This window comes from Humulus lupulus, chromosome 8, assembly GCF_963169125.1.
Source record: "Humulus lupulus chromosome 8, drHumLupu1.1, whole genome shotgun sequence".
NCBI classification, from domain to species: Eukaryota; Viridiplantae; Streptophyta; class Magnoliopsida; order Rosales; family Cannabaceae; genus Humulus; species Humulus lupulus.
The window spans coordinates 38,276,539-38,300,227 of record NC_084800.1 but is presented as its reverse complement, the minus strand read 5'-3'; the positions used below and the strand labels follow the sequence as shown (position 1 = coordinate 38,300,227).

Here is a 23,689-nt window from a genome sequence, read left to right as displayed (position 1 = left end):
TTAACCCTAGTTTCTCTTTCAAACCTCGCCCAAGTATTGGTCGAGCAGCTGCATATGTACACATCATCACCTAAGCTCTCCAACTCAAGGATGGTCCAGCTTCCTTTTGCCCTTACCTGCACCACACAGCACCCGTGAGCCGAAGCCCAGCAAGAAAACTCATATGCTCATAAACAGTCATATCATGATATCAAATCATATCTGGCATGCCTAGCAAACACAACTTTATTCAAGCATGCAAATGAATTCAAACAATGTGGGGGTATCCAGGATAAGAGATCATGCTCTTCTGATTGGAGGACTATCAAGTCAATCCTAATCAGATAAGTGTCTCAACACTTAAGGTTCTGGTAAACCATGTTGAGTGACTGACAAACACGTCACTGTGGGGCCAGTGCCCATAGCCATGTGACATAACAGTCACGGGGCTCGCTGGCCCTGGCTCTAAATGGCTAGCCCTTGGCTAGACAAGCGCTTGTTTATATTCATCGAACTTGGGGTTGGTCCTGCATTAATGCTCTTTGAGTCATTCAATGCAGAAGTTCGATTTGATCTGATCGACATGGCTTGCGTGGAACACGCTAAGGTCGTCCTGACTTATGAGTCAGCTCCATGTGACCAGTGCCCAGTACCACTGCCGAACCTGACTAATAAGTCACAGCTTCACAGTTGATACTAACACCTTTGCCAATTCTGACTAGTTAGTCAGAGCCATGCACAAGTAAGCAATGCTATCAATGTGTATCATATGCCAATTATCCAAAAGTAAGGCATTCAGCACGCTTACCTAACAGTTGTCAGCATAGTCATGATCGTGCACAAACACAGAGACTCAAGCTCTGACCAATCTCATATTCATCATTCATGGCATGCCTTAATCACATGTTTCTCGTGCATCACATGCATCACACTTAATCATCCAGCATGCCTCAATAATAATCATATGCAAATGGGCAAGATTGCCAAGCATTCAATATGATATCAATGTTTACATTTAAACATCCAACATGCATCAAGAATGACTATGCATGTCACACATGGGGTGCAGTTTTCTAACCTCTGGCTCGAGCGAGAATTAAAACAAGAACAACCCTTGAGAACGATCGATCCTTAAGCCTTTAGTGGTCACCTAGTCATAACCAAATATAATCTCCAATTAATGAATATCAACAATGATAGGGTCTTGGTCTAAACCCCACTCTCGGGACCTCGAAACATGCCCACACGATGAGTAGATTCGATCCCGGGCCTTAAAGATTGAAACCCCGAGCCAAAAACCCTTAAAAACACTTAAAACAGGGCTCTGAAGAAACAGGGTAGCGCTACAGCGCTGCCCTCCTAGCGCCCCAGTGCTCTACCCAGAACCACAACCGCCCAACCTCCTCTGCAGGTAGCACTGTAGCGCCCTACACTGGGCGCTGTAGCGCTACCTTCAGCCAGCTTCAGCCCAGAAATTTCCTCCTTCGATTATGCCATTTCCAACCCAAATCAAAAGCTTCCAAACATCAAATTCAGTCCCAAATGAACCTAAAAATCATCCTCACATGCCCCAAGCATCACAACCCAAAGAACCTTAGCCAAAACACCCATTGAAACTCAACTTTCCAACTCAAAAACCAGCTGGAACTTAACTTAGAAAACAGAGTAAAAGCTATAGTTCTAATGGCTAAAAACTCACCTCAATCTCAGCAACACACCCTCTTCAATGGTGGAGCATAACCCTAGCTTGGCAAAGCTTGGTTCCTTGGCTTGATTCCTCAAACAAAGATTGAAAATCCAGAGAGAAATGAAGGAGAAAACCTATCGGGAGAGAAGAAGAAAGGATACTCTGTTTTTGCTTCTCTTCTACAGCCTTAATGGTTTATATAAATCCTTTAGGGGAAAGATCTAAATGCCCTCAAGCCTAAAATAAAACCTTAACAGCCACCAAGGGCAAAACCGTCCTTTCGCACCTATTTCGTTAATCATAATTAACACTCTCCAATTCCCGCTATTCTCAATATTCTCAAACACCAATAATCCATATCCCATTACCCTTTAATTCCCGGTAATGCTCTAATCATTAAAACCACCCTGAGACTTACCCCGAGCCCCGAACTTAAACCCGTTATGACTAGACCGAACACTTGCATTTCATGATCGTCTCATGCCGAAAAGCTCGAACATATCTCCATAATGACGGGATCTCATTCACAAATCACAAAATGGACCCAATTTCACAATTATGCTCTAAACGGCCCAAATTGCCAAAACAGTTTAATAAACACTTGTGAACCCACATGCATGTATATAACATCATATCATAATATAATTCACATAAACATGCATATAATCATTGAGTAGCATAGTAAATCAATTATGGCCCTCCCGTCCTCCTAATCAAGGTCCAAAACCTTATTAGGAAATTTGGGGCATTACAATCTCTCTTCACCCTTTGGTTATTTAACGGTTCTGGCTTCTTCCACGAAAGGCAAGCAAAATTCGCTAAGAAGATGCGCTCTCTAGTATCCGTGAGGTTGGAATAAGTCGCACAGATCGGTTTAAACTTCTCCACGGACTTGTTTTTCTTTAACCTGCTCTGAATGCCTTCACCATCTCCCTTTCTTTTGCCACCCTTTTGGTTATTCTGGGCAATGGTCTGAGCTGTAGCACCAGCCACAGTTGTTGCCGCTCCAATGGGTTGAACAGGGGCCTGGCCGGTCCCTGCAACAGAAGCTCGCGCTTCTTCTAGATTAATCCACCTTTGAGCTCGGTTCAGGAACTCATCCACAGTGTTAACTCCATTTCTTTGTAATTCTTGCCATAGGTCGCTTCCCACAAGGATCCCTGTTCTCATTGCCATGAGTTTGGAACTTTCGTCGGTGTCTCTAGCTCGTGCGGCAACGTTGGCAAACCTACTCAGGTATGCTTTCAAAGGTTCTCCGGGCTGTTGCTTTACATTTGCCAAGGAGTCAGCCTTAATCCGAGCCGCCTGAGAAGCCCTGAAAGCTCTCTTGAAATCAGTAGAGAAATTCTTCCATGAGCTGATAGAGTGTTTTTTGTACTGTTTGAACCATTGCCTAACCGCCCTGATCAGAGTCGAAGGGAATATTAGGCATCTTAGCTCGAGTCCAATGTTGTGGGCCATCATCAGTGTGTTGAACATTCCCAAACGGTCAGACAGGTCTCCATCTCCATCAAATTTTGATAAATGGGGCATCCTAAAACCCGACGGGTACGCGGTTGCCACAATGTTTGGGGCGAAAAGCTCGAGCTCATCCCCTGAGTCATATTCATATTTTTCCTTTTTTGATAGGAGTCTTCTCATTAGCTCTTCCATCTGGGCTAATCTTTCGAGGGTTTGGTCTTTGATTCCTTGGTTATTCTGGGGTTGTTCCACAGCTCCCGTCCCATCGTACACGTTCGGCGGGTTGTTGTCCCTCTAAGTTCGAGCTTGGTTTGGTGGGACATTCCTGTTATCACGTACTTCGGATGGACCTCCCTCTTGGCGAGTGTAACTGAATCCATTTTGGGCCGAATTTCTCCTCTGTGAGTTTAGGCCATCTCGAAGATCGGCTTGGGGATCGACTTGAGGGTCCTGAGTTGAACTTCAAGTGATTTCTCAAATCTGTATCGAACCTGCCACTTCGACGGCCCTCAGTCCAATAACTCTCATTGGAGAAACTTAGGGCCCGTGGCTGAGGATGAGGATCTGGGATTTTGCCGCGTGTCCGCCGGGCATTAGTAGGGGCAGCGGGAGGAGGATTTCTCCTGTTGTCCCCAAAAGCAGGAACATTTCGCGCAGAATGAGGTGGTGTTGGATGTCTTATGGGTGATGGGGGATGTCTGACTGGCGAGGTGATTCTTGTCCCGTTCGGACGAACCAAATTAGCCCGCGGTTGTTCTGCTCCACCGCTTCTAGCTCTCTGCGTCTGGCGATCTGATCGTGACGGAGGAGGGTTGGCTGGAACATGTTGTCTTTGTGAGTTTTCCCTATACCTTCCCCGTTGGCTACCATGGGCGTTTTCAGGCGCATACGACGGTGGTATTGAACTTGGGGTTCTGTTCCTAACCGATCGACTTGGTCTGGATCGGCTATCCCGGCGAGACTTATGCGACTCACCTTGCCTTTTTCTGACATTAACGTCGGTTGCAAGAGGGGGTAGCCGGGCCAAAGCCTCCTAGATTTGCTTGTTTGCTCTGACCAAATGGCTTCTTAACTGCCTATTTTCTAGTTCTATTGCAGTCAAGTAATCCAGGTTCGGATTTGGCGGCAATGATGCTGAACTCCCAGTGTCTCCGTGGCCCATTGGTTGCTTTCCCGATCGTTGCTGGATTTCAGGGCTATGCTCATCGGAAACAGCGGTATGGTGAGGTTCCTGCCCACCAGGCTGATCCATTTCATTGTCGTGCCTCGATCGGGTGACCACCATGTTGAGCTTTGACTGGGGATTTTGACGAAAGCACTATTCTGCAACTCTCAATGAAAGCATCAAACCGTTGACGCGGTTTATAGCCAAAAGTGAATTTATGAAAATAGCTAGGATGGATTAGTGCTTAATGGTAAACCGCAATAAGAAAATAATACTTAAGAATACTAGAAAGTAACTCTCAAGAACACTCGTCGTTTTTTATGTGGTTTGGAGGTTAAAATCCCCCTAGTCCACGAGTCTGTATTATTACTATTTCTCTCTCTCTCTCTATTTTTACAGAATTATTTCTTAGTATTATCGAAAAAACCAACCCTTTTCCCTATCCAATATTTTAGAATTTATAGAGAAAATCCTTGGATAGGTCTTAGGGTCATCACATGACTTAGCCCTCAGTGTGGCCTGTACCACACTTAAATTAAAAATATTACAATTTATTCTAAGGAATGGCCATATCATTAGGTAGAACTAATCATGGATCCTTAGAGATAATCGGACATGCGATGCCTGATCATGCATGATTATATTACATGTCCGGGATTTCAGGGATTTGCGGACAAGCCATGTCTGACCATGCACGTCTATATAACGTATCCGGGTTTATAAAGATCCAATGATACGCCAGGTCTCTAGCATACCTCGAGCTGAGTGCATCGTCAGCTCGTGTCGCGGATGCTATGCCTTACAAACGTTACAAGCTCGTGCTTATTACTTTGCATTCCACTGATCGTGCTATTGACCTAGGGTACCACGCTGCCTTTGTGGAGGAAATACAGACTTATGAGTCATCTACTACAGTTCTTTACTTGTCAGCTGTACACGAGCTAAATAAAAGACTCGTGCTGAATCTTAGGATACACACACGTACAACAATTTTGTTTACTAAAATTGATAAGAAAATGAATGTGAATCATTTTATCTTATTTACACTACTACAAAAACATGCTTTTATGACACTTTTTTGTGGCACTCACCTAGATGCGAGCCCTAAAAATAGTTCCTGACTTTTTAGGACACTTAATGAGAGTCCTTAAAGAATTTGTTTTAGGACACGCGGTGCGAGCCCTAAGAACTGATGTGTGTCCTAAAAGTTTTAATTTTTTTTTTAACAAAAGTTCCTATGCATTTTAGGACACTCATTGAGAGTCCTTAAAGAATTTCTTTAAGGACACGCAGTGCGAGCCCTAAAAATTTATGTGTGTCCTAAAAGTTTGAATCATTCTTCTTTAGCAAAAGTTTTATTATTTATTAAAAAAATCACTCATCCCATTTTTTTTCTCTCTCTCCTCGGATCCCTCTCTCTCTTTCTCCTTGCGTTGTCTCTGCCAAGGCTTAACGGCTGCCCTCCTATCGCTGGCCACGGCCACGTGCCAGACCAGTCGACGCGTCGTCCCCCGAAACCCCCAACCCCCGAAGATTGACACCTCACGCGCGGCCTAAGGCCCTCAACGGGGCACTCAAAGTTCTGTCGTTCATGGGTTTCTCCCAAACTTTCAGAGCATTTTTCGGCCACCCCGAGCCACCACGAGTTGAACCACCATCACCACCATACTCCTTGCTTCTTGGGCTTCAAAACCCACTAAAAAATCAGACTCAATGGTCACTAAAGTTGGAAGTCAATGCTCATCAGAATCCATGGTGATTTTCGAACCTTCAAGCATAGATTCGAGATTTTTTGAGTCATTTCAAACTAAACCACCGACACCACGACATTTCCATTCGATTAGGCTTTAAAACCCAGTATTTTGTTTTCCGAACCACCACCTTTGAATGGTGGTGCTGCCGCTGTGACAGTTAGAATCCCGTGATCCTTAGGGGGAAAGACTGGGTAAAAAGCTGTGCAATCCCACATTGCTTGGGGAAGGTCAATTGTGATGATTATAAGATTGTGTAGGTATGGGACTACACAGTTGAAGAGGGCTTAAATGGATTGATGGGTACTACCTATGCCAACAAGATGCATCTTCTTTTTGATAGCCCATCACTTGAGAACTCCAAAGTTAAGCATGCTTGACCTGGAGTAGTCTCATGATGGGTGACCTCTTGGGAAGTTTTCCCAGGAAGCGTGCGAGTGAGGACAAAGCACGCTGAAAAGACTCATGTTGGTTTGCAGGGCCAGTCGTCATTCCAGGAAACAACCATAGTAACGTGAGGCGTTACAAATGGTATCAGATCCTTGACCCTGCTAGAAGTGTGGCCGACGAGGTCATCAGACCCCTAAGGGAGGGTGATTGTGACAGTCAGATGTCCGTGATCTGCAGGGAGAAAGACCGGGTAAAAAGTTGTGCAATCTCACATCGCCTGGGGAAGGTCAATTGTGATGATTCTAAGATTGTGTAGGTATGGGACTGCACAGTTGAAGAAGGCTTAAATGAATTGATTGGTACTACCTATGTTAACAAGATGCATCTTCTTTTCGGTAGCCCATCACTTGAGAACTCCAAAGTTAAGCGTGCTTGACCTGGAGTAGTCTCATGATGGGTGACCTCCTGAGAAGTTTTCCCAGGAAGCGTGCGAGTGAGGACAAAGCACGCTGGATTGACTCGTGTTGGTTTGCAGGGCCAGTCGTCATTCCAGGAAACAACCATAGTAACGTGAGGCGTTACAAATGGTATCAGATCCTTGACCCTGCTAGAAGTGTGGCCGACGAGGTCATCAGACCCCTAAGGGAGGGTGATTGTGACAGTCAGATGTCTGTGATCTGCAGGGAGAAAGACCGGGTAAAAAGTTGTGCAATCTCACATCGCCTGGGGAAGGTCAATTGTGATGATTCTAAGATTGTGTAGGTATGGGACTGCACAGTTGAAGAAGGCTTAAATGAATTGATTGGTACTACCTATGTTAACAAGATGCATCTTCTTTTCAGTAGCCCATCACTTGAGAACTCCAAAGTTAAGCGTGCTTGACCTGGAGTAGTCTCATGATGGGTGACCTCCTAAGAAGTTTTCCCAGGAAGCGTGCGAGTGAGGACAAAGCACGCTGGATTGACTCGTGTTGGTTTGCAGGGCTAGTCGTCATTCCAGGAAACAACCATAGTAACGTGGGGCGTTACAGCCGTTGCCGCTTGAGCCCCGTCGCCGCTGACCACCACTGTGCTTTGGGCTTCAAAACCCACCAACTAATTTTTAAAAAATAAAACTTTTCAAGGCTCGCAATGCGAGTCCTAAAAAACCTTAGTTTTTAAGGCTATCAAATAGAGGACTCGCGCCCCACAACTCCTAAAAACCTTTTTTGTAGTAGTGTTACATAATCAGGAAACGTAATCGAAATACTTACAATGACTAAATTGTCTTTTTTTTATTAAAAATGTTAAGGTAGTATTTTGGTTAGATGAATTTTTAAAGGACAAAATTGTCTTTTGATTTTTAATTTTTAAAAAATAAAATAAAAAGAAAGATAATCCATTGAGGGTAATGAGATTTCTTGGGTATTTCGGGGAGAATCATTCTCATTCTTTTTATCCTTACCTCCACCAACTTCTCCCATTCCTCACTTTAGTAAATATGTGAGCGATAATCATTATTACACAAATGATACTCATTCCCACCAAGTAAACATGCCCTTAGAGTAGGGATGCACATTTTCTCCATGGGAACGGGGCCCACGGAGACTCGTTTTTAATGGCTCTAAATAGGAAAGAGGGCGGGGACGATGATAATTTTCTGTCTGAGATGTTAGATGGGGCGGGATGACACTCCCCACCCCAATGAGGTCCTGTTTAAATTTTTATGTATTTTATATATTACTTTATGTGTTATTGTAGTATATTTGTAAATTTTTAAAAGATTTTAAACTTTATTAGGGGTAATATTTAGTATTTCAATTCATAAATATTGTATAATATTTTAATTTTTATATAATTTAAATTTTATTTTTAAATAAATGAGTTTCTTGTGGGAATTCCCTATCCCAATAGAGATTTCCTGCCCCTCCCTCGATAGGGAATAAACGAGGGTAGGGAGACAAGAGGAACACTTAATTCCCTGCCTCATATGCAAGGGCGATTAAAATTTTAAATGAGGACGGAGACGGAAGGAGCACACTCCACTAATTCCTTGCCCCATGTGCATCACTACTTTAGAGTTCTAATTTGAAATATTAACCTTTTAAGTGGAGCAATTTTATACTTTATCAATTCATTAATATTTCACTATAGTGCTACACGACTTTATTCACACACTTAACATTATGCTTAGTAAGTCTTATAGTTTTTCTTTTCTTTTATAGTGTAAAATACATCAATCATATTGTTGAAAAATAATAAATGTCAATTCTTGAAAAAAAATTATGAGATTGTAAAAATGTTAAAAACAAATAAATAAATTAGCTATTAATAAAATTCCCCCTCCCACCATCCAAAAAAAATTGTATCAAGTGATTGGGTAATAAAATATCAAATTCTTGCTTTTTTTAATAAATTATTTTGATTCTCACATCTTGTCTGAAAGGGCTTAGATTTTATTATTATTATTATTATTTTCTCAAAACGAAAAGGCAAAATAAAAATAAATTAAAAGGCAAAAGAAGGAATTAATACCTTAATTTAATTGATGAAAGGCCTCTTATTGCTTCAGGCCGAGGGAGACCTGATTCTCAAGGGGGAAAAAACAAAAAGAAAAAGAAATTGACAACTCTTGCCAACTTTTTTATTTATCCTTTTTCTTCTTTTTGATGCTACTATTTTCAGATAATGGCTCTAAGTATTCCATCATGATCTTCACCACCATCACTATATGCCCATTCCAAAACAAGAAAGCCTTGTCATCTATAATAATCTTCATACTGATGGGCCATTGAACCACCCAACGTAGCTATGCAATACAGTAACATCTTAAAAATCATATAATAGCATCATTGTAGTAACAAAATGAATAAAAATAAGCATAACAGCCTAATAATAAATGTTTGTGCACGCCATTGCTCTACAATTTCATTTTATTTTTCCATTTTCAATCTCCCTTCTTATCCAATTTTTAAATGTTTTGTTCAAATTGTATATTTATTATTTATTTTTTTGAGGGTTTTTGTGTTCATTTTTTACAAGTAAATAGATTTGTTTATACAATTTAAGTGAGTAAATGATTTTTGTTATTTTCAATACCAAGGTAGATGATCCAATACTCCAATTTTTATAATAATGAGAATGTTAACAACATTTACATATTTTTTTAGATCTTCTCTCTTCACTTGTTTTTTTGGTATTAATATTCACAATTAATTTGACTCAACCATACTTATTACAAAAAATAATATAAACTAATATTAGGATAATAATTATTTATTCATGTATAAAAATACCTTGATTATATAAATATATGTCTCATTAGATTGATTAAATTTTGCTTCCTTTTTTAATGTTCCCTCACTTAAAATACGAATATAATTAATAATAGAATATCAACTTGTAAATTCTGGCAGTATGGCCTGAGTCCTAGTGCATCACAGGTGGCTCTGCATGCTCTCTTATATGTGTGCAGTGTGCATGTATATATATAGTTTGAAAATGGAAATTTATTTATGTATCACAGCTGGTTTTTAAGAAACTATACTGTCCCACTATGAAGCATAAGAATCTAGAAAAGAAGCAAAATAATATTAGGTTCCGTGACTAAAATCATATGCCATTGCCACCCATAAATTCTTAACATGCCTTAAAACATTTTAAAGCGTATCGCATCACATTATATCTTTATCGACACATTGAAGCGCATGTTAGGAATGGGGTCCCCCAAATAACATTCATCAACCTTTGTTAGTAACATGATCACAAAAACAATACTGCAATTTGAACTAAAAATAAATAAACATATTTCAAAGTTTATGTAACGACTCAAATTTTCTAACAAAGCTTAAGACCTTGATTAGGAAGTCAGGATGACAAATTTTAGAATTTTGTGATTATATGATATTTATGTGTATCATTATATGATTATGTGAGTTATATCATAATATGACTTGATATGCATGTTTAGGTGTATTAAATATGCATGTGGACCCATTTCTGTTTAATTTGGTAATTTTCATAATTTGACATGTTATGGGTATAATTGACATATATGTAGTATGTGTGTGGTACTTCATTATTATTTGGTTATGCTAGGGTTATTCAGCACGAGACGATCCTAGGAGTTAGAAGTATTTAGTACATTATCGGGATATTGGGTAATTGGAATAAATATTTGATGATAAATTGGGAGTTAGTGAGATCAGGAGAAAATTCTGGGAATTTTGACTATTTTAGCCCGGGGGCGTTTTTGGGACCCCGAGCATTAGGATTTGCTTAAGGTTTCTTAAGCTTGAAGTAACATATCAAAATAATAAAAGAACATCCATAACGTTCTCTCTTCCTCTTGTTCCCTTTTCGACATCCATTCGCATTTTCGAATGAAACTCGAGTTTTGGGACTCGGATTCAGGCAAGGATCGAGTAATAGCGATTCTAGGGAAGATTAGAAGCTTATTAGCCGGAGGATTTAGTTGGGAAACGACTTAATCGGAGGTAATCCAAGTTTTAAGATTTCAAGCTTTGATTGGATTTTATGTTTTGATGAGTTTTTGGATGATTTGAGATTTGGATTTTGATGGTTTTGGATAATTGTGATGTTTGAGAACTTTGATTTTGGGATTTTGATATGTTTGGATAGGTTTTTGAAAGGCTCTAAGTGGGAGAATATGTAGGTTATGGCTGGGTATGTGGTCGGGACGCGGCACAGGTTTGACGAAGAAGGTGAAGTTGGCTGATGGGCAGTTAGGGCCGCGACGCTAGCGACAGGCAGAGAAGGGCTCGACCTCTGTTTGGAGGCGGGCCGCAACTCAAAGCTAGGGGAGGGTTGCGGCGCTTAAGGGCACTTTTGGCCATTTTGGGATTTTAGTCGTGGGAACTTAATTCTAAAGGTCTGAGATCGATCCTACTACCCAGTTGAGTAGGATTCGACGTCCCGGAGGCTAGAACTTGGTCCAGAAGTATTTATTTACTCATTTTTTGATGAGGTTTTATATTATGGTTGTGACTAGGTTATTACTAGGAGCTTGGAAACAGGATCGTGCTTGTGGCTTGTTTATTGGTAACCTGTGCTTGGACAAAAAATAAGAAAACTGCACCCAGTATGTGATGCATGTGATGCATAAGATACATGTGATTAGGGCATGACATGAATGTTGTATATGAGATTGATCAGAGTTTGAGTCTCTGTAAATGCGCATGATCATAACTATGCTAGTGAATGTTGAGTAGCATGTTGACTGCCTTATATTTGGATATTTGACATATGATATATGCCTGGGTGCATTGCTTACTTGTGAGTGATACTGACTCATTAGTCAGAAACGGCACGAGTCGTATGGAATTGACCTATGAGTCAAGAGCGGCATAAGCATATTGAATGCAGAGCCGAAATGATTAGATCTAATCAACGTAAGCATTAAATGCTTGACCGACCCCAAGTTCGATGAAAACTAAAAGCGTTTGTCTAGTCTAAAGGCTAGTTACTTAGAGTCAGGGTCAAAAGGCTCAGGTGATTGTAACATCACATGGCTTAGGGTGCGGAGCCCAAGTGCGTGACTCATTTGTCACGTATCTGATTAGGGTGCGGAGCCCAAGTGCGTGACTCATTTGTCACTTATCTGATTAGGGTGCGGAGCCCAAGGGCGTGACTCATTTGTCACTTATCGGATTAGGGTGCAGAGTCCAAGTGCGTGACTCATTTGTCACTTATCTGATTAGGGACACATTAGCCATCTATTCCCAGATTGACTTGATAGTCATCTATACAGAGGGCAGGGCCCATAATCATTTAGTTGGACTTGTCTGCATGCATGAATAGAGCTATTATTGCTAGGCATGCTATTATGATTTAGTGACATGCTATTACCTGTTTATGAACATGTGTTCGAGTTTTCTTGCTGAGCTTCGAGTCACGGGTGTTATGTGGTGCAGGTAAAGGCAAAAGAAAGTTGGATCATCCTTGAGTTGGAGAGCTTAGACGATGATGTGTATATATGCGGCTGCTCGACCACCACAGCCGAGAGTTTAAAGAGGAACTAGGGTTAAATCCTATTATGCCACTTAGGTCGGCTGGCTGTAAATATTTTATTGTAATTAACTTTTAAAATATATTTTGGGATCCCAATATATACAATTTAGTAAAACGTTGTATCTTTAACAAAAAAATTTAACCTTAAATCGTTAATCATACTTAGTTATATAATTATAGTCAAATAACTCAGTTAACAAGTTTAACACAATTTAAAATATATAACATAATATTCCTTAGATAGTAAGGCGTTACTGTTTCATTCTTTCTTTCTTTCTTATTAAGAAAATTAACACTCATTATGCATTGATTAGCGGAGGGAAAAAGCGTCCAATGCACGGCCCCCCCAGCCAAACGTATAAACGGCTAGTACATCTTCTTGAGAAGAAAAGATTGATTTTTGAACTTCAAGCTAAGTTTAACTAATTTTTATTTATTTCTTTAATAGTTATTCTTATTTTGGATAAAAACTAACTCAACCATACATTTGACCGTATGCTGAGCTAACTGGTCCATTCAGCTCTTTCACCCCAACCCAATGGTTTAGAACCGTTACATTAGAAAATAGTCATTCCCGTCTTCTTTGCAATAATCCAAAAAGTGAAGGACAATACTGTCATTTCATCCTAAAGAAGAAGAAACATAAAGAAATCCAACAGCATATAACTCCTTTTCCAGTTCTGACACTCTCTCCCACTTTACAGTCTTCTCTAATCTCTATCTCTCTCTTCATCTATTTATTTATCTCTTTGCTATCTGCAAAGCTAAAGCTTTAGCTGCCATACCAGTATACAACCAGTATACAGAGCACCGTTCAATCAACGTTTTCAGTTTCACACCCCACAATGGCCGCACCACACCCTTATCTCATCCTCTGTCTCAGTCTCCTCGCCCTAAACGCCGTCGTTTCAGCTCACAACATCACTGAAATCCTCTCCGGATTTCCAGAGTATAGTGACTACAATAACTTTTTATCCCAAACAAAGCTCTGCGATGAAATCAATAGCCGCCAAACGTTAACCGTCCTTGTCCTGAGTAACGGAGCTCTTTCCTCACTTACAGCCAAACACCCCCTCTCCGTCATCAAGAAAGCCCTTAGCCTTCACGTCGTTTTGGACTACTTCGACCCAAAAAAGCTCCACCAGATCTCTCAGGGCAGCACCCTGTCCACTACTCTTTACCAGACTTCCGGAAATGCCCCTGGAAATCTTGGCTTCGTCAACATCACCGACCTTAAGGGCGGCAAGGTTGGGTTCGGCTCGGCAGCTCCAGGCTCCAAGCTCGACTCCTCCTACGTCAAGCCAGTCAAGCAGATTCCGTACAATATTTCGGTTCTTGAGATCAGCGCCCCAATCATCGCGCCAGGGATCCTGACGGCTCCGGCTCCGTCGGCTTCCGACGCTAACATAACGGCATTGCTTGAGAAAGCTGGGTGTAAGACATTTGCTTCGTTGATCGTTTCAAGCGGTGTGATTAAGACTTATATGACGGCGATCGAGAAAGGTTTGACTCTCTTTGCACCAAACGATGAGGCTTTCAAGGCTGCTGGAGTTCCGGATCTGAGCAAGCTCACCAACGCTGAGCTAGTTTCGCTCTTACTTTATCACTCCGTCGCTGGTTACTCTCCCAAGGGGACGTTGAAGACCACGAGCAGCCCGATTAGTACTCTTGCTACTAACGGTGCCGGGAAGTACGAACTGACTGTATCAACTGCCGGTGACGCCGTTACTCTCCACACAGGAGTCGACTCGTCCAGACTTGCCGACACGGTTACCGACTCAACTCCACTTGTCATTTTCACAGTCGACAATGTGCTGCTTCCGACAGAGTTGTTCGGTAAATCTCCATCGCCTGCACCAGCTCCCGAGCCAGTTACTTCGCCTTCACCGACTCCGGCCCTTGCTCCCACTCCGGGACCAGCGACCGAGGCACCGACCCCCTCCGCTGCTTCACCTCCGGCCCCGCCAATGGAAACTCCTGGAGGAGCACCGGCGAACTCACCCGAAGCTGATGCAGAAAACAGCACCGCAAAGGGAGCTGGTCACATGCACGCGCCTGCATTGCTGACGGCACTGCTCACTGTCTCTGCCAGTGTCACCTTCTCAATCTTCTTGTCCTAAAATCGTAATTTCGACGTCTTTGGCATTTTTTTTACCTGGTTTTATGTTTTTGAGATAAAACTTAGTTATGTTGATTTAATTTAATTTATTTTATTTATGGAATGGTGTGAGGTGAGCTTGCCGCGCATTTTAGCAGTTGTGGGGTGAGTGTAATAGTTATTGTTTTTGCACTTTTTTTTTTTAATTATATATAATTAGTGTTTTGTGATAATTATCCCCTGCTTCGCATCCTTTTTTATTTATATTATTAAAATTTTCCGGTATATGTGATGGACGGTGGAATCGGAGTGAGTGTGCATAGATCGTTGCGATATTTGTTTGAGCCCACGTGTATCGTACTCTCGGTGGGCGTGGCAGTGAGTATTGGGGACCACTTTATTTAAATATAAAAATATTTTTATATATTTTTGGGATGATGCTGGTTCGATCTTTCCAGAACTCGGGCCTGTCTTTTTGTGCGGCGACTAGGTCCGCTGGAAAGGCGTCAACGCGCTATCAAATGCAGTTTTTTTTATGCTATGAACTAATTAAGATTGCTTTCGGTAAAAAATTTATTTTTTTGTTTTTCTAAATACAAAAATAGAAATACACTTTTTTGTCTTTCTTTATTTTAAAAATAAAAATAGGTTTGATAGCTAATAATTTTGTTTTCTGTATTATTAAATAAAAAATAAAAATATATTTGGTAATTAATGTTTTTATTTTCTATTTTTTATATGAGATATTTGTGACGATAGTACTTAAATTATTGTGTTTGTAGTATTTAAGTACTTAATTTTTTTTTCAAAAGTACTTTGCGTCCATGTTTTTGTATAATTTAGTTTATCTGTTTGTTTTGTCGTTAAGTCTGTTACTGTTATGATTGAGCATGAGTATGAACACTCTCAGTTATTTAGCTCAGCTTCTATATATTAATACGAGACTCATCTTTATTGGTTTAGCTCTTCATTTTTCACTCATTTTACTTCTCTCTCTAGTTTTGTTATTTCTTTCATTCATTGTTTCTCTGGTTTAGTTCTTGAGTTATGTGAACTTTTACAACTATCATATTGTGAAATTTACTAATAATTTTGGTATTTTCGCAGCAAATATCTCTTAAATTGAGTATTTTTGTCACAAATATCCATTTCATTATGTATTTTCACCGCAAATATCCATTTAACTATGTATTTTCACTGCAAATATTCATTTAATTATGTATTTTTGCTTATGTATTACAATCGAACTTAATAGTGAGAATTGACAGTTATACTAAACTGCATCAAAATATAGACGGTAGGTAACTTTGTCACTAAAAAAATAACTTAGTACTTAAGTGCTACAAACATAATAAATTTAGTACTTTCACCGTAAATATTTTTTTTAAAAATAAAAATAATAATATGTTTGTTGATCATTTATTATTTTAAAAATAAAATAAGAAAATTATGATTAAAAAAATATGAACTAATAATTGTGCAAACTTATAAAAAATAATATGTAACCATAACAATCTACATGAAATCCTTATTATTTTTCCTTAATTGATTGAATTTATTCCTTTGAGATTGGTTTCTAAAAGCCCAATATCTATATATTCCCCAACAATATGTTAATGCCATCATACTATAACACAATAATTTCAACATTTTTCCTTGTAATTAGGGTACTATTGTTGACTCCAAAGTAATCATGCACACAGCAATAGTAAATTCTTCTATTCTTACCACTAGTACTTATCTTAATTAAGTAACGAATTTAGGTATTATTCCACTAGCATATGTGGTAGCATTTATGGAAATGACATTGAAGGTTCCAAATAGTGATTTTCGCTTCCCTTCATTCAGTAGTTTCTTCTAGGTACATCCTTGAAATATTTTGTTATATAAAGATGACATCTATCAATCGTTGTGTGATAAGAAGAAATAATATGACTTTTAGAAATAGGTGTATGTAGAGAATCTAAGCTTGTTTAAATTTAGATACATGTGTCTACTCTTAAATACAATACGATATCATCATATACTTCTTTCTATTTTCACATCTTTTTCCAACAATGAAATAACAACCCTTAATCATAATTCGATGAAAGACAATGACTAAAGAGAAGGACCAAGGAGAAGTGAGATAGGATAAGCTTTTTGGGGCATTTCCCTATATGTCTAAACAAAATTGACACAGCATTACAAACTATAAATTGCATATTGAAAATGTAATTTATCCATGATATGTATATGATCTTGAAAGCTAGAAATAGGTACCCAAAAAAATTATACTTAAAACTCAAATTGTACTAAAACTACATACTACTTCCATTGTCTTTTGCCATGTTCTTGTAGATATAAAACCCTAGAGCCCATAAATAGGTATAAAGCAAGAAAATTTTTAGTAGTTCCAAAAGGGTCAAAATTCAACCTGGGGTAACAAAGAAATTATGGGCCAAACCTCTCACCTTAAATCAGGTATCATTTACATTATTTGAGCAAGTCTATTCTCCTGAACAAAAAAGTATTATATTTTAGTTTTGTTATTTCTAAATCAAAATGAAGGAGAGAGATTACCCGACCATCAAAGAGAAATCTAGCCACATCAATCACAATAATTCTTTTAAAAAAATAACAAACCCAATTGGCCATTGTAAAAAAGAAAACACAAGAAGTCATAAACTGCCAACACCTTGTTCTTCTGATTCTGAATTTTTTTTCTACATAAATTACCAAATAAGAAGCAAGTCTAGTGAAGAACAATCTCTAATTGAAAATAACAGAGAGAGAAACTTATATGTAAGAGTAACTCCAACCACACTAGCCATTTTAGCTAATGATATGACAATTTTTTTTAGTCTTTTCCTATTCCAACCATAACCGCACTGTCCTAGCAATTATAAGAATTTGCTTTTGGACTAGCGAAATATAGCTAGTGTGAAAGGTTAGCCAAATTAATAACATATTATTTTAATAATAAAAGTTAGTAAGGAAGATTGGAAGAAGTTTAAAAAAATGACGGGCTATAGTAACTTTTTAACTATTTTGACTAAAATTTAGTTATTAATTGGCTAGTATGATTGGAGATGCTCTAAGAACACTCACAACAAATGGATTACTCTCTATCTTTTAAAATTCTTGACCAAAACATCATTTTATCTATTTTACCTCTAATTTTTAAATTTATACCATACAACAATATCCTCTATTTTTCTCTCTTCATTATTTAAATACTATATTTTATTTATTTTAAATATTTTTCTAACAATTAATAATATTCATATGTATTTTAATATTTGCACTATGTATTAATGTATAATAGCAAATATAATTATATTTTATTTTAAATTAATCTAAATTTATAAAGTATAAATTAAATAATTTTTTTTATATAATTTTCAAAGTATATTTATACGAATATTCCAAAATAATTGTAATTGTAAACAACTAAAATAAAAATAAAAAAGTCAAATATGATAAATAAGACATTCTTAGTTAACAAAAAAATACATTGGATTTTTGACATTGAACTATTAACACTTTAAAATCATACCCCCCGAATATTTTGCGTTGTTAATAATTCTCCTCGAACTATTACATCTGTAACGCCCTACTACCCAAGGGTAGTTACGGTATGCATTTTAAACAGTGCTAAACTCGTTAATCGAGTCATTTTACCATAATTGTCTAACTAAGTATGATTAGAGGTTTAGGGTTAAAAAATTTGGTTAAGATACAACGTTTCACTAAAATGTTTACTATACACTGGGATCTCAAAAATATAATTTAAAGGTTAATTACAACAAAAGATTTACAACCAACCGACCTAAGCGACATAATAGGGTTTAACCCTAGTTCCTCTTTAAACCCTCGGTCGTGGCAGTCGAGTAGCCGCATATGTACACATCGTCACCTAAGCTCTCCAAATCAAGGATGGTTCAGGTTTCTTTTGCCTTTACCTGCACCACATAGCACCCGTGAGCCGAAGCTCAGTAAGAAAACTCAATATGCTCATGAACAGTAATAACATGTTACTAAATCATAATGTGCATGCCTAGCAATAATAACCATATTCATGCATGCAAATAAGTCGAGATAATGATGGTGGATTCTACCCACATGTGTGGATGTCTATCAAGTTAATCCTAATCAACTGAGTGATTAACACTTTGAGGTTCTGATAATCATGCTGGGGTGTGTAGCCCTAATCAGATGAGCGAATTAACACTTGAGTGGTAAAATAACTCTATTTTGTAGAGTTATCACACCCCCAAACTTAATATTTTGCTAGTCCTCGAGCAAAAGAAAAATTAAAAACACACTTTTTTTTTAATTGGTGATGTCATATGTTTAACTCAAAAATTACATAATGGACATAGTTCAAAGAAAATCACAAATAAAAGTAAAGCTTATGTAATTAATTTGAAAAGTTAAAATTGTTTACAAAATAGATACTTAACATACAAACACCAAAACATCAAATCATCATGTGAACATTTAGGCAAGCTTATGCAAATAAAAATAAATTAAATCTCAAGAGATAATCAAGCAAATTCTACGATTTTTCAATTTTTTTTAGAGATTTAAAGAATTTAATATTTAAATAAACTTTGTCCAAATATCACAATAATTCATATTGTTGACCGCGTTTTTGGTCAACGACGTGTAGACGTCAAAAACGACAAAAACCTTCAAGAGAAATAAACGACACAAGCGATTTTTATAGTGGTTCAGCCCCAATGTGTTGGTGATAGCCTAATCCACTTAGAGTTGTGATTATAGATCTGCACTCAAGATCAGATGAACCTGAGTCAACTGAGTTTCTTCAGTGCAGATTACCAGAATACAAGAATTCTCTCAAATACAAGTACTCTCTCTCTCTAGGAAATTCAGAATGCGAATCAAAAGTTCCAAAAGTCCCCTTTATGATGCCATAAGCCTTGTATTTATAGGCTCATGATCGTACATATGATATCCTCCCATAATCGGGATATTTTGCTATTCTTATTATATTTAATTTACAATAATATTCAAAATATAACAGTATACTATATTCATGGGGTAAACTTCGAGATTCCCGCGCAAGCCAAGACCGAGTCTTATTGAAGCCGTTTCTGGGATCTCTTGCGTTGCCCTGCTCTGTCTAGTCGGTCCATATCTCATTCAGGCTGGTCGACCACACCTTCACTGGGCAGACACACACCTGACTGGGCAGACATGCACTTGGCTGGTCAGACATGCACTTGGCTGGTCGGACATGGTCATGACCGGCCAAGGTCATGCCTGGTCGGCCAAGATCATGCCTGGGCAGACAAACATGTGACTGGTCGGACAAGGTCATGCCTCGGCAGACAAACATGTGACTGGTCGGACAAGGTCATGCCTGGTCAGTCATGACACTTCTCTGACCAGTCAAAATTCTTCATTGATCTACCGGGTCACTCCTAAGCCAGGTCACCCAACCATTCCTTGTCATTTGTCATTTCTATTGCCATGTCATCATTTTCAAATTTTGGGGATAACATTTGCCCCCCAAGTTTATTATATGATGTCTCACATAATAAACTTTTTTTTTCCACAGCTGACGACACTATTAAAAAAAAAATCAACTGTTCACCTTCCCGCCATGCAACAAACCACGACTCCACAAACCACGATCACTACAATTAACTGCTTATAGTCGTGGGGAGAAAAAATATCTCAGGAATTCCAAGGGTCCAAAAATAAGTGGCAATTCCCACTTTTTTCCTTTAAATAGACCCTTGCACTCCCATACTTCCACACACACAAGAAAGCAAAAAAAAAAAAAAAAAAACTTCTCATCTTCTTTCTTTTTCCTCCTTTGGCCGAAACTCTCTTGATTTCTCTTCTCTTGGCCGAAAGTTCATAAGCCTTCAAGGAGGAGCTTCTCATTTCTTCAAGCATTCTCCAAGGTCTCTTCAAGATTGGGTAAGTCTTCTCCTTCATCTTCATTTGTGTTGTTTTTTTTTTTCAAAACTCAATGAAAAATACATGTGTTGGCCGAAACTTCATAGAGAATTTTTTCTTGAATCTATGTGTGAATCTTAGAGATACAATGTATTTGGTGGCTGCTTTGATGTTGTTTAGGTTATGGGTAACTCAATTTTACCTTCAATTTCACATAAATTTAAAGAAAAATGAGATTTTCAACCTAAATTGCTTGTATGTGTTTATGGGTATTTGATGATATGAATGTGGTCTTTAGAACATTTGGAACTTTACAAATTCCCCATTTTGATCTTATGGTTGTGTGTTTTGGGTGAAGAAATGTGTTTGTGATAGATGGAATTTAGGGCTTTATCTTTTTTTCGAAATGGGTTTTGGTTGGGGTTCGGATATGGGGTATGGCCGATTGGCCATTGCTCATGCCATTTTGAAAATTCTAGTCCGATCGGACTCTAGCCATGGGCTCGGACCAGGGGCTCGGACTAAAGCCTCACCACTCGGACGCCTCACTCCGATCAGAAGTACTCTAGGCTTGGATGCCTATGCTCGGACACTTGCTGCTGCTGGTCGGATGCAGGCCTGGCTCCTCGGACAGCAGACGTAGCCCCTCGGACCAAGCGCACAGCTCGGATGCGACGCTGCTCCTCGGACCCCAGGCGCACAGCTCGGATGAGACGCTGCTCCTCGGATCCCAGGCGTGCAGCTCGGATGCGACGCTGGCCTCTCCTCGGACCCCCTACGTACGCGCTCGCTCGGACACCTCATGGCTGGTCAGATGCCTTAGCATCCGCTCGGCCACATGCCTAACTCCTCGGACACCCCACGCACGCACACACGGACATGGGTGTTGGCACACTCAGCACCAAAATATTTTTTTCCTATCATCATAATTTTTCATTCATGCTAATTTTAGGGATCTTAGGCACAAAATTTATTTTTCCCTCATGCATGCTATATTTTCACTACTTAGAAAAAAATTTCTAAGTAGAAAAATAAACATTGCTCTTGTTGATTTATATTTGTATGGTTACTCACCTCCCCATTTTTATTTTTTGTAGATGAATCGCTTTCACTATAGGGGAGGTGACAACCACACGAATTCTGATACGTCCGTCCCGCAGTCGATCGACACCCCTCAAAGCAGCGACTCCTCGTCAAAGTCTCCTGACAGTTGCACTGCTGAGGATCGCCTCCGCCACTTTAAGAAGATCCTCCCCCGTTCAGCTTTATACTTTCTTCACGAAGAGCAGTTCCTTCATCAGGCTGAACAATCGACAATGAGGTTAAAGAAGTCCAACAGATTCCCGCAGGACCAGGATCCTCAAGTAGCCCGCAGAGCGGTACAAAAAGTGGTGGAACGCAGTGAGGTCCGCACTGCAGCTTCTTCGAGACCACCCCACCAGATGCCAAAACCAAACAAGCCTCGGAGAAAAATTACCCAGAAATTCGCTATCGAGATCCAGCATCTGGCTGTCCAAAAACCAAGGAAGGAAGGAGAAGAAACACCTTCTTGGTTTACTGCCAAGCCTACGAAACTCAACCCCGGGATGTTTGACAAACACATCCAAGCCTTGGGCTTGAGATGGGTAAATGTGATATGTCCGCGCCCTCACCAGAGAGCTAACAGGCCTGGCGGACCGTACTGTGCCTGGTCCAGGCACCATATATATGCAGGAGCGACTATCCCGCTACACCCTTTCTTCCGGTCAGTAGCAGATTATTTCAACGTATCTCCCTTCCAGATCGCTCCTAACGAGATTCAGGCGTTGTCTGCCCTGTTCATTCTTTACTACATGCAAGGCTGGGATGAGCCTACTCCTCACGAGATACATTACTTGTTCGACTTCAGAACCAACCCAAGCCATAAGAACACAGGTTTTTTCCACCTCTTTCACAGGCATAAAGGGGTTAAATACCTTTGTGGCATCGCTCACAAGTCAAACCCTGGGAAATACTACACAAAGTATTTTCTCACGTCGGACATCAAAGCCAACAACCTGGCTTTTACGCATGCAGGTCCATTCCAGCGACCCTCGCCCACAAAAGAGATGTTTAAGCGAGAAGAGAAGTTGGCCAACATGTGTATCAAGGAGAAGGATGTGAAAAATTTGGTTACTGTAGGCAATCTTCAGATGGTGGGCCTACTACCATGTAACCAAAACATCACAGTGGAGAGCACTACTGAGGAAAATAATGCAACTGATCAGTTCTCTCCTGGACCATCTCCTCATTCCCGTAGACCAGGCGATCTCGTCATTAGGGAGCCCCAGCCAGAGGACCAGCGCAGACCTGCTATTCCCACACATCTTGGGAAGGGAAAAGCCATCTAGCCTAAGAGGGACTTGAGCTCATCATCTGACGACAAGGACGACTTCCTCAACCAAATCCTCAACTCAGGTCTAGTAGTCATAGTGATATGTTTGTCAACTTGGTTATATGGGATTTATAGACTGTCTAGTAGTAGTAATATACTTATCCACATATTGCTTTATATATATATTTCCTTTACTAAAAAATCTTGTGTTTTCTCTTTTGCAGATTCAGAGATGTTCAGGCATTTCAACGCCCCTCCTGCCCCGAAGAGGAAGTCCGGAGAAGGGAGTGGCTCCACCCCTCAGAGCAAAGTCCCAAGGACAGTACCGCCCAGCCAAGGGAGACAACTCGAGGGGTCAGTTGCACTCCTGCAGCTGACCTCTTCCTCACTTCCTCCTTTAGCGAGCCTAACCCCCACTCGTCTGACCTGCCTGAGTGAGGCACTTCGCACTACTGGTACTATTGGGAAGGACGTGGTTGATCAAAATCTTCATGACACTTCAACGATTCAAAGCTTTGAGTCCTTCCCTCGACTTAGCGTTGATGTCGTCTTACAGAGAGGGCTTGCTTAGTTGGCGAATGTAAGTATTCTATCACAAGACAGTTTGTTATTTATATTTATACTTGTAGTAACCTCTTGTTTTTCATGCAGACGCTCATCACCATCAGTCATGCTCAGCACCGAGCAGTAGACTACAAGGAGTTGATCGAGGTCTTAAATGATCAACTAGTGGAGGCCCAAGCTAAGGTGGATACTCTGACTTCTTCAGAAAAGGATCTTAGATCCAAGTTGGAGCGGTCAGAGGAGACTGTGGCTGAGCGAGATGAGTCTCTTAGAGGGTTGGCTGATGGGAACGACAAACTAACCCAAACCAACAAGTCGCT

The 23,689-nt window shown here is 39.7% G+C and overlaps 1 protein-coding gene across 1 annotated transcript; it reads left to right on the top strand.

Annotated features, from left to right (window-relative positions):
- The first annotated feature begins 13,123 nt into the window (after window positions 1-13,123).
- Window positions 13,124-14,772, top strand: LOC133796870 (fasciclin-like arabinogalactan protein 10). Its single transcript, XM_062234557.1, has one exon. The coding sequence runs from the start codon at window positions 13,287-13,289 to the stop codon at window positions 14,559-14,561; it is 1,275 nt and encodes a 424-aa protein (XP_062090541.1). The 5' UTR covers window positions 13,124-13,286; the 3' UTR covers window positions 14,562-14,772.
- Window positions 14,773-23,689: the final 8,917 nt, after the last annotated feature.